Source organism: Loxodonta africana, chromosome 16 (genome assembly GCF_030014295.1).
Source record: "Loxodonta africana isolate mLoxAfr1 chromosome 16, mLoxAfr1.hap2, whole genome shotgun sequence".
Taxonomy (NCBI): Eukaryota; Metazoa; Chordata; class Mammalia; order Proboscidea; family Elephantidae; genus Loxodonta; species Loxodonta africana.
Window position 1 is genome coordinate 83,510,326 of NC_087357.1, and position 19,609 is coordinate 83,529,934.

Sequence of the window (19,609 nt, forward strand, 5' to 3'; positions counted from 1 at the left end):
GAATAGATGAATTCTAGAAAATAGAAGAATGGATCAGGAAGGACCACAGGTGAAGCCAGGGCCAACATCTTCTCTGGGAAATTCTGTGCTAATCTCAGTTACACAAAAGAAAGATTTTTTTTTTTGACTGCTACTTTATGACAGCTATAAACACTTGACACATGTTAACCAATATAACCCTTACAGTTGGGTGAGGTTAAGTTTTACTACTCTAATTTAGAGATGGAGAAAAAAAAAAAAAAAAAATCAGGTCTGGGGAGGTAAGAATCTCACCAAAGATCAACCACTTCTAATAAGAGGCAGAGCCTGGAACTGGATCTAAGCTCCCTGCTCACTTTAAGCAAGGATGAGGCGAAACCTGGAAAACTAGCCCTCAACACTACTTACGCAACTCCTGAGTCAAATGGGATGAGTTAAAGCCAGTCCTAAAGCCAGAAGCAAAGATTCACCAAGGGTTTTGTTTCACGATAAGCATTACCCACTACGGTTTAGGACCAGTCAGGACCAAGCTGTTGATCCTAAGTGAGGATGAGTCAAGAGTCTCGGTTCCTGTAACCACACCTGCTACATGTAGCTGGATCTCCTGGACCTCGCCTTCCTCCACTTTTTCCAGAGGAGCTGGCCCTCACATTATCCTGGGAGCCACAGAGTGCAACATGGACTCATTTCCAATTTCATTCATTCATCCTGATAGTGAATTTGTTAATTATGAATTCAGCACCTACTGCATCCGGGTCCTGTGGGAGGCACTGCGCACAGAGTGGACAAGATAAACAAAACCTTGCCCTAATGGAGCTGAAAATCCTGTGTGGGGAGGTGGGTAAGAGACACATATATCAACCAATTAATTAACTGCAAATCATGATACATGCTGAGAGAAAAAAAGCAAACCGATGTTTTGTTTTTGTATTTTTTTTCCTGAATTCTTCTATTGCTTTGTCTGTTTTCCTTGATTTTGGCTACATTTTCATTGGTTTTGTATGTGTTTTCCATGACTTTGATTACTTTTCCTTGGTTTTATGTGTGTTTTTCTTGACCTCTTTCCTAATCTCTTGGAGAGCTTTAAGTATTAGTCTTTTGAATTGTATATCAGGTAGTTCTGCTGTCCTTTCTTCTACCAGCATATCATCTGGTTCTTTATTTTGATCATTTGCTGGAGCCATCTTATCCAGATTTTTTATGTTCTGATATTGCCTGCTGTCTCTGAGACATTTAGGTATTATTTTATTGATTGATTGTATGCTCATTTGTTTCATCCTGCTTTTTTATTTTGTTTTGGTATATCAGAGTGAGTGTGCCAGCCATCCTCTGCCACTTGCTCATCTGTGGGCAGGATAGCTCTCACTACCTTGTCCAGGCGGGCAAGGCAGCAGCAGGCAGGGCGAACCCGCTTACCTGTACACTAGTTTGGCAAGGTGGCTGAGGGCAGACTGGGCAGGTGCTGTCTGCCTCTTGATGTTGGTCCAGCAGTGTGGGAGCAGTCACAACTCTTCACCAGATAGGCAGGGGAGTAAAAGGGGGAATGGTAGAGGCTTGCCTCCCACTGATCAGCAATTGGTTGAGTGGCAGGAGGTGAGGGGCAGTGTGGGACCAATGTGGCAGAAGAGCTTGAGTGCCAGGGACGCTTTAGCTGTAGCAGCATGGTGGTGGCCAGAGGGAAGGGGAAGTGGCATATGGGGCTAGGTAGGAGGAAGAAAGAGAAAAGAAAAAAGGAGAAAAAACGGCGACATGGTAAGGGCCAACCAGTGGGGGTGGGCAGACCCAGGGTCAGGTGGGAAGGGAGGGGAGATGATGTACTGGGCTGGGTGGGAAGGAGAAGGAAAAGAAAGAAAAGAAAAACTAGCAGCATGGAAAGGGCTACAAGTGTGGACAGGGCAGACGGAGGGCACTGGTCAGCTGGTGCACTGGTGGCTCTCCACCCACAATGGTGTAGCAGGGTCTGGTGAGAAGATGGGGAGGTGGCAGGAGCAGGGGAGGGCTAGGTGAGAGGGAGAAAGAAAATAAAGAGAAAAAAATTGTGACACAGTGGGAATTGCTTGGTTGGGTGGGGCAGATCCAGGGCAGCAGCAGGCCAGTGGCTGTCTAGCCTCAGCACGGGTATGGAGTCTGGGAGAAGGAAGGGTAGGTAGTGTATGGGACTAGGTAGAGAGAGAAAGAAAAGAAAGAAAAAGAAAATTAAACTAAAAAATATAATAAAATTTAAAAACCAGCGAATGGGGGCAGGGCAGACCTGAGGGCCGGTTGGAAGGGAGGGAGGTGACATACAGGGCTAGGTGGGAGGGAGAAAGAAGAGAAAGAAAAATAAGCAAAAAAAAAAAAAAAAAAATAGCAGCATGGCAGAAGCTGGCAAATGGTGGCGGGGCAGACCTGGGTAGCAGTGGGCTGGTGGCTCTCTAGCTGTGGTGGTATGGCATGGTTCAGCAGGAAGCGGGGAAGGTGGTATATGGGGCTAGGTGGGAGGGAGAAAGAAAAGGAAGAAAGGGGAAAAAAAAAAGATGGCATAGCGGGAGCCAGCAGGTGGGGATAAGGCAGGCCCAGGGCAGTGACCGGCCGCTGGCTCTCTAGCCAAGGCAATATGATGTGGCCCAGTGGGAAGAGGTAGAAGTGGCATACATGGCTAGGTAGGAGGGAGAAAGAAAAGGAAGAAAGGTAAGAAAAAAATGGTGCGGTCGGAGCCAGTCAGTAGGAGTAGGGCAGACCTGGTGACAGCCAGCCTGTGGCTCTTTAGCTGAGCCATCTTACATGCCATCAGGAAGGCGCAGAGGCAGCATATGGGGCAGGAGGATGAAGGACAGGAAAGTATGTTTCTCTGGTTGCCAGGTCCTGTCTCCTGTTGGAAACTCCATGAAGTTGCCTTCCCGTACTCCCTGCCTAGGGTCCTTGCTGACTGTGTTCCAAAATGGTGACACTGTGCCGTGTTAGTTAGCAGGGAACCTCCACTCCATATCTCTTCTCATTCTCTGTTTTCCATCAGTTTCTTCTTCCATTCAGTGTTTGATCGAGATTTTTATTCCTTCATTTGATGCTTAGGATTCCAGGATTAATGTTTATATCTGATTTACTTAATTTTTGGGGTCTTTGCTGCAGACAGCATAGTGCATCTATGCATAGGGCATCTATGGTGCCGAGTTGGCTCCACACTTGCAGGCTGATAATGAGGAGGCCTGCCACCCATCTGTCAGTTTGTCATACGGTGATAGCTTGCATATTGCAATGATGCTGGAAGCTATGCCATTGGTATTTCATATATCAGCAGCTTCACCCATGGTAGACAGGTTTCTTCAGAGCTTCCAGACTAAGACAGGCTAGGAAGAAAGGCCTGGTGATCTATTTCCAAGAATTAGCCAATGAAAACCCTATGGATCACAACAGAATATTGTCCAATATAGTGCTGGAAGATGAGTCCCCTAGTTGGAGGGCAACAATGAACTCCAGTATACCAATGATCATGAAGATCGTGCAGGACTGGGCAGCATTTTGTTTTGTTATACAAGGGGTAGCCAAGAATTGGAGCTGACTGTACAACAAACAACAACAACAACGAGAAGGCAGAGAAACATGGAGATGGCCCTATTTTACATAGGTCCTGAGACTTGAGGAATAGAAACGTGGCAGCCACAGAAAAGCTGAGAAAAGAATATTCTAGGGAAAGGGAATGCACAATGCAGAGGCTAAGAGCAGGAAGGGCATATTTGTGAAACAGAAGAGGTCAGTATTGCAGAGATGAGGCTGAAACGTAGGATTTCTCAGATTGTATGGGGTCTTACACGCCTCAGTTAGGCCACTGGGTTTTATTCTGGTTTCAACAGAAAGCCACAGGGTGAGGGGTCTTGTTTTTAAAAGGTCACACTGGCTGCTGGGTGGAGAATAGATTGGAAAAGTCCAAAAGTGGAAGGAGTCCTGTGGCTATCTCGATGGCTCAGTGGAGGAATATGGTGGCTTGGAATGGGGTGACTGAGAGAGAAAAGTGAGTGTATCTGAACGAGATAGGACTGATAGAAACTTCCACTAGGCAGACCATGGAAAGATGAGAAGGGAAAAACAGGAAATGATGGTGGATAAATGCCTACCCTGTGGCATCTCCCGTTTTCCCTCCTACCCTTCCCCACCACTACCAGTTTATTGTATATTCTTACAAAGAGATTCTATGAACACGTAAGCATATCTTATACATATTCTTTTCTTTCTTTGCACAAATGGTATGTTTATATACTTCTGATCTGCATCTAGTTTTTTTTTCCTTTAACAACCTATCTTGGAGAGCATTCCAAATCACTTCTTAGGGAGTTGCCTCATTCTTAGGAATAGTTGCAGACTATTCCCTTGCATGGACATACTGCAATGTATTCGACCAATCTATTGATCCAGGTTGCTTTGAAATGCTTTGACGTTGCAAGCAATGCTCCAATGACCATTCTTGTACGTGTCATTCTGAACACACAGGTGAGCCTGTAGGATAAATTTCTAGTAGTAAAATTACAAGCCAAAGGGTGTAGGTATGTCAAATTTTGATAGCAACACCCAGACTGCCCTCCAGCAAGGTGGCACCAGGTTACTACCCCACCAGCACTGGTAAGTGGGCCATGGCGGGCTGTTTAAACTTCACCTCTGTTGTGCCCTTTGTACAGATGAGACTCAGGGGGGCACGAAGCTTCCTCCAGTTCACAGAGTGAGATGTGGAGCCACAGCCCAGCCCTGGTCTCTGTACCTGCAAGGCCTCTCCCTCCGGTAATGCCACACTCTCCCCCCAGTATCCGCCCAAGATCCGTGGGACCTGCAGAGCCTCTCAGAGCACAATCACATGTTCTCCTGATGCTTTCCTTTGTGAAGACTTAAGCAACAACCAGAATAATCCAAACCACAAGAAAAATGTCTGCTGAGAACTGGGTTAATAGCTAAAAAAATTGATTCTGCTAGGACAGAAACGGCATTTTAAAATCTTGAGAACCCAAATGAGCTATTGCCAGCTCTTCCATTTAAGAGCTGGTAATAGGTCATTTCCTCATTGTTCATTGGCTCCATCCCCAAGTTTATTCATGATTAAGAAATCTCTCATGCCATGATTCCACTGATCACTGAAAAAGGGTGGATCTTCGTTGAAGATGGGCTAGCTGACATGTTGTCACTCCTGGCCGGTGGGTGGGTAACTCAGTATGTGGTCAAACCTGGTTCTGTGCATGAAGACGAACAAGTTGTCGGGAGATCTACAAAAGCTGGACCGGGAGTTATGGGAGAACCCTCCATTCCGACATTCCAGGGCAGCACATGCCTGAACGCTCTCTTAGAAGGCCTCAGGGTCTGCACCTGTCAGGGGCTCTCTGAAGTCCTTTCTGGCATCAGTAGTCCGCAATTTAATGCCATACCCTGATTTTATAGATGGGAAGACCGAGGTCCAGAGGAGTTTATGAAGACCCAGTAACAGCTAATGTGAGCATTCTCTTACCTTCGTGTAAAAGGCAGCAGGGGACCAGGCTGGGAGTGAATCTGCTATAAAAAACACTTTAGCCCTGCTCAGATATCTCACATCTCCCCTTTCTTACAACTTTTGCTTGCCTATCAATACACTTTTACTAGTATTGGCATATGGAATAAGTATCCTCGTTTTTGAAAAGAGTACAATCTGCTGAGAAAAAAAATTAAGTATCAAAATGAGGAGAGGCTATTTAAGTCACATGTATGTTGGCTACCTCTTATCTGTAAGGAACCCTGGTGGTGCAATGGTAAGTGCTTGGCTGCTAAGTGAAAGGTCGATTGTTTGAATCTAGCAGCTCCACAGATGATCTGTTCCCCTAAAAATTACAGCCTAGTAAACCTTATGGGGCAGTTCTACCCTGTCATATAGGGTCCCTATGAGTCAGAACCAACTTGATGGCATACAACAGCAACAGACCTATAGCCGTGAACTCTGGCATCTGTTTTTTTTTTTTTTTTCTGTGATCACTTTTAGATGGAGTCCTCAGTCACATTAGTAATCAAAAAAAATGTAATAATGAGACAAGAACAAATACCAAAATGAAGATACTGTGTGCGTTTCATTCTGTCAGCACATCCTTCCAGGTGGAGACAAGGAGCAGGGATGCCCCCTGCCTGCCCACCTGTGCCACTTCCACAAGTGGGCCTGCAAAAAGCTGAGCTCCGAGCCTTTCTCCAGATTCGGAGACCAGGTGGAAAGGGCAGTAGCTTTGATCTTGTTTAGTGGCATCAGCAGAATGTTAAATGTATTGCAAGTCCGAAGATTGTTCAAAGCAGTGTGCTCACTAAGGATTTGCTCGATGGCTACTGATGGAAACTGGAGCAAGTTTCTTCTTGCCCGGGGGCTCTGGATATTGTAAGGCATTTATTCATAAAGGTTAGTATGTATCACAATCATCTGGGGCATTTATTCATAAAGGTTAGTATGTATCACAATCATCTGGGCAGCTTGTTAAAATGCAGATGCCCAGGCTACATCCTCAGAGTAGGTGCAGAGTGAGGCCCTGAGTGATCCTGAGGCAGGTAATCTGAAGACCATACTTTGACAAACTTGACCCATGCATGCCACCTAGGCTACGAAAGATGAGGTTCCATTGTTCATAACTCCCTCACCCTTTGCGCGTTCCTTCACTCATTAACAACTAGATGCTGAGTGTTTACTGTGTGCCCCACGCACATTGTTCATAACTCCCTCATCCTTTGTGCGTTCCTTCACTCATTAACAACTAGGTGCTGAGTGTGTACTGTGTGCCCTACACACATTGTTCATAACTCCCTCATCCTTTGTGCGTTCCTTCACTCATTAACAACTAGGTGCTGAGTGTGTACTGTGTGCCCTACACACATTGTTCATAACTCCCTCATCCTTTGTGCGTTCCTTCACTCATTAACAACTAGGTGCTGAGTGTGTACTGTGTGCCCCACGCACATTGTTCATAACTCCCTCATCCTTTGTGCGTTCCTTCACTCATTAACTAGGTGCTGAGTGTGTACTGTGTGCCCCATGCACATTGTTCATAACTCCCTCATCCTTTGTGCGTTCCTTCACTCATTAACAACTAGGTACTGAGTGTTTACTGTGTGCCCCACGCACAATGTTCATAACTCCCTCATCCTTTGTGTGTTCCTTCACTCATTAACAACTAGGTGCCGAGTGTGTACTGTGTGCCCCACGCACATTGTTCATAACTCCCTCATCCTTTGTGCGTTCCTTCACTCATTAACAACTAGGTGCCGAGTGTGTACTGTGTGCCCCACGCACATTGTTCGTAACTCCCTCATCCTTTGTGCATTCCTTCACTCATTAACAACTAGGTGCCGAGTGTGTACTGTGTGCCCCACGCACATTGTTCGTAACTCCCTCATCCTTTGTGCGTTCCTTCACTCATTAACAACTAGGTGCCGAGTGTGTACTGTGTGCCCCACGCACATTGTTCGTAACTCCCTCATCCTTTGTGCGTTCCTTCACTCATTAACAACTAGGTACTGAGTGTTTACTGTGTGCCCCACGCACATTGTTCCTAACTCCCTCATCCTTTGTGCGTTCCTTCACTCATTAACAACTAGGTGCCGAGTGTGTACTGTGTGCCCCACTCACATTGTTCGTAACTCCCTCATCCTTTGTGCGTTCCTTCCCTCATTAACAACTAGGCGCCGAGTGTGTACTGTGTGCCCCACGCACATTGTTCGTAACTCCCTCATCCTTTGTGCATTCCTTCACTCATTAACAACTAGGTGCCGAGTGTGTACTGTGTGCCCCGCGCACATTGTTCGTAACTCCCTCATCCTTTGTGCGTTCCTTCACTCATTAACAACTAGGTACTGAGTGTTTACTGTGTGCCCTACGCTATGTTTGGCACAAAGATAGGCAACACATGGCTTTGTCTTCAGGGTGCCCACAGTTTAATAGGGGAGACTGGGGAGGGGCACAGAGGAGGGGTCTGAGCAGGCTGGGGCAGGAGAGGGGGCAGAGGTGGCATCAGAGAACGGTTCCCAAAGACGTGACTCCAAGACTGAGGTTAGGAGTTAAGAAGACAAAGAAGCACAACGTCTTGAACCAGCTAGAGGTGTTTGGAGAGTATTAGCAGTCTGTACAATTAGAATAAAAAATTAGGAATGAGTGTGTGCATGAGTGTGTGTGTGAGTGTGTGTGTACCTGTGTCATGAGACAATGTGTGTGAATGTGTGCATGTCAGTGTTGTGAGAGGGAGTGTGTGTGAGGGTGTAAGGGCAAGGGGAGTCCAGGGAAACAGACAAGGTCAGCCCAGGACTAGCCTGTGTACAAATCATGCCAAAGAGAGTCACAGGAGGGTGCTGGGCAGGGCCACATGTCTTGGGGTCTGCCCAGATGGGCAGCTGCTGAATGGAAAGATGAGCATATTTCTGCACCTTCTACAAATGGCCTCTGCTGAAACACCTGGGAAGGGCTTGTGGGGGTTACCAGTCTCTGCTGCCCAGAGCACAGTATCTCCCTGTGGGTTGGGTTGTCTCTACCAAGACCAAACTCATGTTTTTACATGGAGTTTATATGGAAAAGGATTAGACGTTTAGCTTGTCATGTAATGACAAAGTATGACAACAGCAGAAACAAACCTTCACTTGATTCCTGACTCGTGGACTGGATGGGAAAGCCCATTCTGCCAAGCGGAGCAGCTGCCTGGAAGGGGTGGGGGACTATCTCCAACCATGCGGTAGCTGTTAAGGCTGCTACCATGAGGCTGCAGAGTGTTGACACGGACCCACAATTAACATATATTAAATAAACCATTGCTCACATCAAATGGAGCTGTTTGCAGAGAAATGAGTTTCTGGTTCTGGGAATCATTAATCAATGATGCAAAGGTGACAAAGAATAACTGAATAATTACTGTCCCAGGTTTTGCTGGAGGCGACCAGGGCTCAAATGTTCACACAAAGAAATGAATTAAGTTCCTGCCATCCTGAGCTCCAGAACTGTACGTTTTCCTGCCATGGAGAGCTGCAGCCCCAGAGGTCTCTGGTGGGGACAGGGCACCCAGACACCATGAAGGGGGTTACATTCTGGTGCGTCTCATGGGCTGTGTCTCACAATTCCAAGCTAGGCAGTGGCGGGAGGAGGAGCCATGGGCTCTCAGCTCTGGGGCTGCCTACCCAGCTTATGTGATGGCCTCTTTAAGGCAGGTCACCTGGGCTTTCTGGGGACGGACACACACCCATCATGCTCCCTCTGTGGAAATGTTGTCACTTCTAAATTGAGAAAAGGTACCTGGCCAAATGGTCTTATGAAGACATCCAAGCTAGGGAGATTTCCAGTGTCCAACCAATGTTTGCTACACGGGTCCTGCATGGTATATTCTCCATGGTACAGTCCTGGGAATACAACGGACACAAACATACACACACACACACCCCTTTCAGGGGCACACTTTGGCTACCTTTGCTGGAATCTGTTCTTGTTCTCTGGGTCAGTGCAACAACCTTTCCTTCTGCGGCCCCAGCTCCTATCCTTGAAACCATGCATGTATGGACGAGGAGCTAGGCTGGGTTAGGAGCTGGCTGCCAGCCTGTACCAGAATGAACCCAAAAGGTTATTAAGAGCCACGGGGGCCTGGGTCATCGTCTCCAAGCCCCAGCATAGGAAGGTGACAGAAAGATGGGGTGGAGGGAAGTTTACATAATTTGTCCAACACAGTGAGCTGGGAGAGAACAGAGAGATTAAAAACCCACATGAAGTTTAGGGTAGGAAAAATCTGAAACCAGATCCCAGCCATTCCTTCCACACCAGGTTCCATTTTTGTCATCTCTAAGACATTTTTTTTTTTTTTTTTAAGACAGAAATGACAAAGCCACCCTCATCGACCTCGGGAAGGCTCAGCGAGATGCTGTGTGTGTGCAGGCTTAGGAAAGGCTCAGACATTCGCCTACAGCACTTTTGTTAATAACAGCAATGAAACAACTCCCCCTCCCCACATTCGTGCCTTTATTTCAGGGGCCTCCTGCTTTCACCACACACCAGCCCAAGCCCCAAACCCAGCGACTTCCCTCTTTCCCTTAAAACGTTGCATTTTGTGAGTTTGGTAACTGACCTGAAGAAGGGGAGTGGTGTTTGTCAGAGCTCTCACTGGCTCCACTCTGACCCTCTCTCTCATCCTTCACCATCTCAGTGCGACAACAGAGCCTTTCGAATCCCTCAGAGCCTCACACTGTGCCCATGAATTCACTACAGCATTTCCCCAAGCACGTGCATTTCTCTTCCTCACAGGACCTGCTCAGAGAGCATCTGAAGCCATTTGCATTGAAAGGGCTCTTTCCCACTTCTTTGGGGCCATAATTTATCTACAAGGACTCTTACATGGCTCCTCTTTCCTTATTAGAGCCGGGAGAACTCTACCAGTTTCCAATGAGTCAATTTTGACTCATGGTGACACCAGATGTGTGATCGACGGCGTTTTCAATGGCTCTGATCTCTCGGAAGCAGGTCATCAGGACTTTCCTCTGAGGTGCCCCTAGGTGGACTTGAGCCACCAACCTTTGGATTAGTAGCCAAGCGCTTATCCATGTGCACCATGCAGGCAGAACCCTAAGGTACTACTAAAAGGACAGGGAGGGCAACAGGATACCAGCAGATATAGCCCACCGAGAGCTCAGTCTGTGCCAGGCACATAGTAGCTAGCGGGCATACACAGCCTTCACTCATCTCTGCTGTAGACTGGTGAGCAAGGGAGGGTGGCCCCACTCCAAAGAGAGAGAAAATGAGGCTCATTCACTCGGTAAGTTGTAGAGGCTGGACTGGAACTAGGTGGTGCTTTGATCCCCCAAGTTCTGCCTGTAGGCTCCGTCCACTCCAGTTTCCCCTCCCCTGCCCCAGGGAGTCTGCCCATGTGTGGCCACTGACCTGTCTCTTCCACTCCTACTTGCTTCTCCCGGGAGCAGACGTGCCTGGGGAAAACCCAAGCTGAATGGAAAAAAGTCTCCCCCAGTTTACCATGAAACTAGAGGCAACAGCACAGCCCAATAGAACAAATCAAAGAACTCCTGCACAGGGCAAATGTGAAGTCCCTCTGGGTGTCCACAGAATGGCAAGAATTATCTTGCCTGTGCATCGTGTGACATGTCCAGACTCCCACACTCCTCCGGGCTCCCCCAAGGATAGCCCCTGTCAGTAGGCAGGCAGGCAGGCAGGCAGGAGGGAAGGAAGGATGGCAGGCAGGCAGGCAGGCAGGAGGGAAGGAAGGATGGCAGACATGCAGGGAGGAAGGAAGGAAGGATGGCAGGCAGGTAGGAAGGTGGAAGGATGGCAGGCTGGCAGGCAGGAAGGAAGGATGGCAGACATGGAGGGAGGAAGGAAGGAAGGATGGCAGGCAGGCAGGAACAAAGGAAGGATGGCAGACAGGCAGGCAGGCAGGCAGGAGGGAAGGAAGGATGGCAGACATGCAGGGAGGAAGGAAGGAAGGATGGCAGGCAGGTAGGAAGGTGGAAGGATGGCAGGCTGGCAGGCAGGCAGGCAGACACTAAGTGACAACAGGACCGCTCACGTTCTCCCACCTGCTGGGTCTGCAATGCTCCTGCCAGAACCACCTCAAGATCCCTGCTGTCATATCACAGTGTCTGCCACTTCTGGCAGTTTCCCACAGCCTGACACAGAGACTGAGGAAGACTGAAGCTTAAGTACAAGACAGCGAAGGATGGGAGCAGCCTCATCTGGTCTGTCTGCCTCTTAGGGGCTGGGACTGTTCATCACCTATGGACCTCAGGCCCTTGCTTTCCCAGTAAGACCCCAAGAGAAATGTCACTGCATGGGACAATAAGCAAAAGCATGACTCTTAACAATCAGAACAAGTACACCAAGAGGCAGGGCTGGGACTAGCTCTCTGCTGTTACTGCAGAACCTGGACCTTGTCATAGCCCAGCCCGGTCAATGTTGGACCAACCAGGCTGGCCTTGGAAAGCATTACTAGGGTCAGGCGCCTGCTAAGATTCTCCTCTGAAAGTGAGGACATGGATTAAGGTGGGAAATGGGCCTGAGTGACACCAAATGTGGCAGGCATGTCCCCAAGATGTCCCACCAAGAGTCTCGTCCCTGGTTATGCAATCACTGACCCAGGTATGGCTGGGAAGGGACTCTGCAGATGGAATTAAGGCTATCAATCAGCTGACTTTAAGGGGGAGACTATCCTGGATAATCTGGTGGGCCCAATAAAACCACATGAGCCCTTAACAAGAGAAGAGAAGGCAGAAGAGTCCATCAGAGAGATGTGAGGGAAGAAGACAGCCGAGGAGTCAGGGAGGCTTGAAGAGTGTGAAGGACTGAACAGGCCTTGCTGGCTTTGCAAATGGAGGGAGGGGACCACACGGCAAGGGCAGCCTCTGGAAGCTGACAACAGTCTCCACCGGCAGCCAGCAAGGAATGGGACTCAGTCCTATAGAAGTATGGAGCTGAATTCTGCCAACACCCTGAAGGAGCCCTGAAAGGATTCAGCCCCAGACCCTCCAGGAAGGAACCTAGGCCAGCCAACACCTTGATTCCAGCCTCCTGGGGCCTCTGACCTATAGAATGTGGGAGAATGAATGTGTACAGTTTTAAGCCACTATTTCTGGTAATTTGTTACAGCAGCTGTAGGAAACAAATACACTGAATGAAACCAAAGCACTGCCACCGCTGTCTTTTTATCACATCAAAGAGTCGGAGTGGAGACACGTGATGCAGTCCTTCCTGTCAGGAAAGCAGGAGGAAGACCTGGGGACCCAGCACCCGTTCACTGTGTGTCTTTCATATCAGGGCTTCTCACCCGCTGCACTATAGACATTTGGGGCCAAATAATTCTTTGCTGTGGGGCTGTGTGGGATTGCAGGATGTTTAGCTGCATCCCTGGTCTCTTTGCCACTTGTCACAACCAAAGATGACAAACTCAAAAAAACCCCTTGCCATCCAGTTGATTCCAACTCCTAGTGACCCTATAGGACAAAGCACAGCTGCCCCATAGAGTTCCCAAGAAGCAGCTGGTGCATTCGAACTGCTGCCCTTTTGCTTAGCGCTGAGTTTTTAACCACTGCAGCTCGAGAGCTTCACATATATATATATATTCACACACAAAAAATGTTACTAGCTGTTATTCCTCAGCAGCCGGACTATATGTGTATGTGTGTATATATGTAATACAAATAATATTGTACGTAGTGTGTATGTGTATATATGATGTATAGATACATGTAATATGTTTTAGTATCTGTTTTTTTTTTTACATCCCACACAATAGATATACGTTATTTTCATAATCAAAACAAAATGAACATGAATTTTAAAAATCTTCATTCATCAGCATTTGGAGCCCTGGTGGTGCAGTGGGTAAGAGCTTGGCTGCTAACTAAAAAGTCCAGCAGTTTGAATCCACCAGCCACTCCTTGGAAATCCAGTGGGGCAGTTCTACTCTGTCCTATGGCATCGCTGTGAGTTGGAACCCACTTGACGATAGTGGGTTTGGCTTTGGTATCACCATTTACCGAATGGCTCTTCCTGGCTTGTCTGGGATTAGACACTTTAGAGCCCTCCTTTAAGGTGTGTCAGTGTAGTGAGAGAGGCAGACAGGTGAAGTAATGAAGGTAATTCTGTGCAAGGAGCAACGGAAGAAGCTGATGCAGGGGGCAGTGGAGACATTGATGACGTAGAGACCAGTTCTCCTGATCTCAGAGCAAGGAGGTCAAGACTGCCCATCATCATTGGCCAACGTGTCAAATGGCCAGAGCATTGCAGCTGGGTGGCTAGGTGTGCTGGGACTTACAAATGTGCTCCATGTCTGGAAGCTTTGGGTTATGCAGGTATAAGAAGGACACTGTTTTTACAGGCCTATGTTGCCTGAAAAGAGGCCTGGAGGTACCGTGGTTAAAGCCATCAAGCACTAACGAAAAGGTCGGTGGTTCAAAACCACCAGCAGCTCTGCAGGAGAAAGATGTGGCAGACTGTTTCCATAGAGATTTACAGCCTTAGAAGCCCTACAGTGTTGCTATGAGTCGGAATCGACTTGACAGCAATGAGGTGTTACCTGAACTCTTACTAAATCTGAAAGCAGCTAGACAACTTGCCTGAAGTTATGCAACAGTTCATCTTGTCAGCGCACTTCTGCTCAGCCCTGCTGGCCAACTGCTGGAAATTGCAAACTCCAGCTTAACCCCTCCCAGGAGTCTCTGCAAGTAACCTTTCCTGGGAAGGCCACCCTTTAGTCTCTGCTCGCTCTCATGTCTGTCACAGGCTGTCTGAGCTCATGACCTGCTCCCAGGAGCTGGGACTGCTCATGCCGTGGGTCTCCATGCAGATCCACCCTCATCCTCGTGGCATGTCCACCCTGGGCCCAGATGAGCCCTCTGCTTCATGCTTTCATCTCTGTGTCATCCCCACATGGCTTGTCTGTTCTGCCTGTCTATGTCGCTGTTTTGCTGGGACTTCAACTTCACATGCATCCCTTACAGAACAGCTTGCTTTATCTGTGAGACCCTTAAACCACTCAACCTTTGGAAATGGAAAAAAATTAGTCTTTAATGAGCGTCTCACATGTGCCTGGATCTGAGCTAGTCCCTTTACTTCCATTATCCCATTTACATCATGCAAGAATTTTATGAAACGGTTGCTATAAGCTCCATATTAAAGACGAGAAAACTGAGACTCACAAAATTTAAATAACATGACATGTAGTATACAGCCAAGTTGAGGCTTGAACTCAGGTCTGTTTTACTCTAAGGCATGTGCTTGGTCTTCCATACAATACTCAGACTTGGGTAAGAGGGACCCCTTCTGGGCCCCATACCCTAGGGAGCTACCTCCAGCCCTATCCAGCCACGCCAAAGAGACACACACACCTTGAGTCTGCTCCCTGGGCCTACGCAGACTTCACCTCCAGATCTACCCTTTTGATGGCTGAGGCACCACACTGTGCTTACCCCCAGGCCTGAGTGGTGGTCAAGAAACGGCTGGTTGCAGGTTAAGAGGTATGGGGACAGCATGGACATATGGGTCGGGGTGTTCAAATGCATGTACCCAGGGCCCCTCAAAGTGAGGGTTGGATCCCTTATGGCAGTCAGTGTGTAGGCAGAAGACCAAGATGCCAAATTACAAGAAGGTCAAGAATCCTACATTTGAAACAGGCCTCCTAGGTTGTTGTGATGGTCAAGGTAGGAAGTTAGAGCAAACTTCATTTAACAGTTTGTTAGCTTGAGTTATAACTTTCAGATATTTTGACACAGCACCCTTGCCCCAGGCCCCACAAATTTAAGGGCATGCCTGCTCCTCTCGCTCGATGATTATTTAGCTGGCAGCTTTTACAGTGAATGGAGATACTGCCTCCTATGTGAGTGAAGGACTCTTACTTAGTTCTCTCATGTCTCACTACCTAAAGGATGATCCTGATGGGTGTATTACCTTTTCTTGATCATGAAGCTCCTGTAAAATAACTTGTCTTTCCCTACACAGTTCTAAGAAGTCTTCCGAGTGCAGACTTTCATGTAAGGCAGGGAAGAACGTCAGCCGAGTGCAGTCTACCGCCACTTCCTCTCTCTCAATCTCGACTTCCTTTGGTGTCAGTTCATCTACAACAGCATAAAAGGAGACACAGTTTTGGAATGAGCCCTCTGACAGCCTGGTGGATGGATGCAGCAGGCACCTGAGCTACTTAGGTGCAAGGCAAGGTTCCAGGGGAGATACAAACACAGTGACTCTCTCGGTGTACCTCTTCATTGCCTCTGAAAATGTACACCATGGCCCTGATGCACATGTCTGTACCGGCCACGTGGTGTGGCAATACACCTCCAGTTTATTCACTCTGGAAGGCCCTGGTGTGCCCAGGCCTGGCTGCTCTGCAGCTCTCAAGGGACCACTGGGAAACATTTCAAAATTCACCCGCATGAATCGGTAATTTCCCGGAGATTCATCTAAATATCCATTTATCTATAGAAACATATTGAATATATCAATATATTAATACATCCAAAATGCTCTCAGCTGTTATTCTTCAGCAGCTGGACATTTTATATATTAAATATCTATACCATCCATGTTCCTATTTTCCTCCTCCGTGCTTTGGGTCACTTAGTGAACATGTATTTTCTTGGTTGGGGACACTTAAAGTTCTCCCTGATACAGCAAATTGGGAAACAACTCCTAGAAAAAACTCTTATTGTTGCAACTTAGGTTTCCTTAATGGTGTATCTAGGTCCAGAACAGGCTGCTTTTCATTCTGGAGGGCAGAGTAATGGAAAGAGTCTCAGCACTACCTACTCTTTCAAAATATTAAATTTAATACCTTTAATGAGATATTACATAAACTAATGATTGGTTTAGTTTTTACACAAAAAGTTTAAAGAAACTAAATACCTTTGTTTCCAGCATTTGTTTGAGAAATATCATTTCTTTCTTGGCTTTCCTGAAATAAGACCAAATAAAAGACAAATTAAATCCCAGATACTGTATATGTACCCCATTCCCCATTCCACTGGTTCACAAACACACACACACTCAAGACTCAGCTGCAAGAGGAGAGAAATGCTAAATCCTAAAGGAACACTATAAAATGCAAGTATTGATGTTCCAGAGTCAAAGGGGGAAAAACCCACAATCATCCATTAAGTAGGACTTACAGTAATTTCCCAAGATGATGCCAAGATGGGATTAAATAGCATCTTGGATGTCCATTGGGCCACACCGGAAAAGGAACCAGGGAGAGGACCTGGGACTGAGCAGCCCGAGTGACCAGGGAGTAGGTCTTATAGGAAGCCATTGGCTTTGCCACCTGCACAGTGGGCAGGCTACTTATTTTTCCTGCCTGCATTCCCTAAGAAATTTATTGCAGAAAAAATGCTAAACATCAACATGGATGAACCTTGAAAACATTATGCTAAGTGAAGTAAGTCACTAAAGGACAAATATTGTATGATCCCACTTACATGAAATATCTAGAATAGGCAAATGCATAGAAACCAAAGTCTATTTGCAGTTACCAGGGGCAGGAGGGAGGGGAAGAGGGAGTCATGGCTGGGTTGCTGAGCTTCTGTAAGGGTGAGGGAAAAACCTGGAAACGGAAAATGCTGATGGCTGCACAGCATGAGGAAAGCCATTAAAGTCACTAAATTGTACATGTAAAAAATGCTGAAATGGCAATTTTTTTGTTAAAAAACTTAAGAAATACCTTTAAAAAGTTTTCCAATAACTGACAAAAAATAGTACATACCACCAGATGTTTGCTGACAAAACTTAAAACAATGGAAGTTTTCTTTGGGACACAGCAAAAGTGGTGCTCAGAGGTCAATTTATATCAATAAATGCACATATCCAAAAAGAAGAAAGGGCCCAAATCAAAGAATTATCCCTACAACTTGAACAAACAGAAAGAGAACAACAAAAGAAACACACAGGCACCAGAAGAAAACAAATAATAAAAATTAGAGCTGAACTAAATGAAATAGAAAACAGAAAACTAATTGAAAGAATTAACAAGACCAAAAGCTGGTTCTTTGAAAAAATCAACAAAATCGATAAACCACTGGCCAAAGTGACAAAAGAAAAACAGGAGAGGAAGCAAATAACCCAAATAAGAAATGAGACGTGCGATATTACAACAGACCCAACTGAAACTAAAAGAATCATATCACATTATTATGAAAAACTATACTCAAATTTGAAAACCTAGAAGAAATGGATGAATTCCTAGAAACACACTACCTACCTAAACTAACACAAACAGAGGTAGAACAACTAAATAGATCCATAACAAATGAAGAGATTGAAAAGGTAATCAAAAAACTCCCAACAAAAAAAAGCCCTGGTCCGGATGGCTTCACTGTAGAGTTCTACCAAACTTTCAGAGAAGAGTTAACACCACTACTACTGAAGGTATTTCAGAGCATAGAAAAGGTCAAAATACTACCAAATTCATTCTAAGAAGCCATCAAATTCCTGATATCAAAACCAGGTAAAGACACCACAAGAAAAGAAAATTATAGACCTACATCCCTCATGAATGTAGATGCAAAAATCCTCAACAAAATTCTAACCAACAGAATTCAACAACATATCAAAAAAATAATTCACCATGACCAAGTGGGATTCATACCAGGTATGCAGGGATGGTTCAACATTAGAAAAACAATTAATGTAATCCATCACATAAATAAAAGACAAGGATCACATGATTCTATCAATGATGCAAAAAAGGCATTTGACAAAGTTCAACTCTCATTCATGATAAAAACTCTCAGCAAAATAGGAATAGAAGGAAAATTCCTCAACATAAAAAAAAAAAAAAATTTATAAAGCCAATAGCCAACATCACCCTAAATGGAGAGACCCTGAAAGCATTCTCATTGAGACTGGGAACCAGACAAGGATGCCCTTTATCACCACTCTTATTCAACATTGCGTTGGAAGTCCTAGCCAGAGCAATTAGGTTAGATAAAGAAATAAAGGGCATCCAGATTGGTAAGGAAGAAGTAAAAGTATCTCTATTTGCAGATGACATGATCTTATACACAGAAAACCCTAAGGAATCCTCAAGAAAACTACTGAAACTAATAGAAGAGTTCAGCAGAGTATCAGGATACAAGATAAACATACAAAAATCAGTTGGATTCCTCTACACCAACAAAAAGAACGTTGACGAGGAAATCACCAAATCAATGCCGTTTACAGTAGTCCCCAAGAAGATAAAATACTTAGGAATAAATCTTACCAGAGATGTAAAAGACTTATACAAAGAAAACTACAGTACACTTCTGCAAGAAACCAAAAGAGACTTACATAAGTGGAAGAATATACCTTGCTCATGGATAGGGAGACTTAACATGTGAAAATGTCTATTCTACCAAAAGTGATCTATACATTTAATGCAATTCTGATCCAAATCCCAATGACATTCTTTAATGAGATGGAGAAACAAATCGCCAACTTTATATGGAAGGGAAAGAGGCCCCGAATAAATAAGGCATTACTGAAAAAGAAGAACAAAGTGGGAGGCCTTACTCCACCTGACTTTAGAACCTATTATACCACCACAGTAGTCAAAACAGCCTGGTACTGGTACAATAACAGATACATGGACCAACAGAACAGAATTGAGAATCGAGACATAATTCCATCTACATATAAGCAGTTAATATTTGACAAAGGCTCTAAAACAGTTAAATGGGGAAAAGACAGTCTTTTTAACAAATGATGCTGGCATAACTGGATATCCATCTGCAAAAAAATGAAACAAGACCCATACCTCACTCCATGCACAAAAACTAACTCAAAACGGATCAAAAACCTAAATATAAAATCTAAAACGATAAAGATCATGGAAGAAAAAATAGGGACAATGTTAGGAGCCCTAATACATGACATAAAAAGTATACAAGACATTATAAAGAATGCAGAAGAAAAACTACATAACTGGGAGCTCCTAAAAATCAAACACCTATGCTCATCCAAAGACTTCACCAAAAGAGTAAAAAGACTACCTACAGACCGGGAAAAAGTTTTTAGTTATGACATTTCTGATCAGCGACTGATCTTTAAAATCTACATGATACTGCAAAAACTCAACTGCAAAAAGACAAATAACCCAATTAAAAAAATGGGCAAAAGGTATGAATAGACACTTCACTAAAGAGGACATTCAGGTAGCTAACAGATACA

At 45.6% G+C, this 19,609-nt stretch overlaps 1 protein-coding gene across 11 annotated transcripts in view; it reads right to left on the reverse strand.

The window, feature by feature from the left end:
- Positions 1 to 19,609, reverse strand: part of WDFY4 (WDFY family member 4) — a 415,213-nt gene that overhangs the window by 112,159 nt on the left and 283,445 nt on the right. For all 11 annotated transcript variants that reach the window (XR_010318150.1, XM_064269860.1, XM_064269858.1 and 8 more), the window contains 2 exons: positions 16,313 to 16,361; positions 15,362 to 15,528 (listed from right to left, as the gene is read on the reverse strand). Coding sequence is in view for 10 of the 11 variants with exons in the window: in XM_064269860.1 (XP_064125930.1) it covers positions 15,362 to 15,528; positions 16,313 to 16,361 (216 nt within the window). In the remaining variant the exon portion in view is untranslated. The remainder of the gene's footprint in view (positions 1 to 15,361; positions 15,529 to 16,312; positions 16,362 to 19,609) is intronic.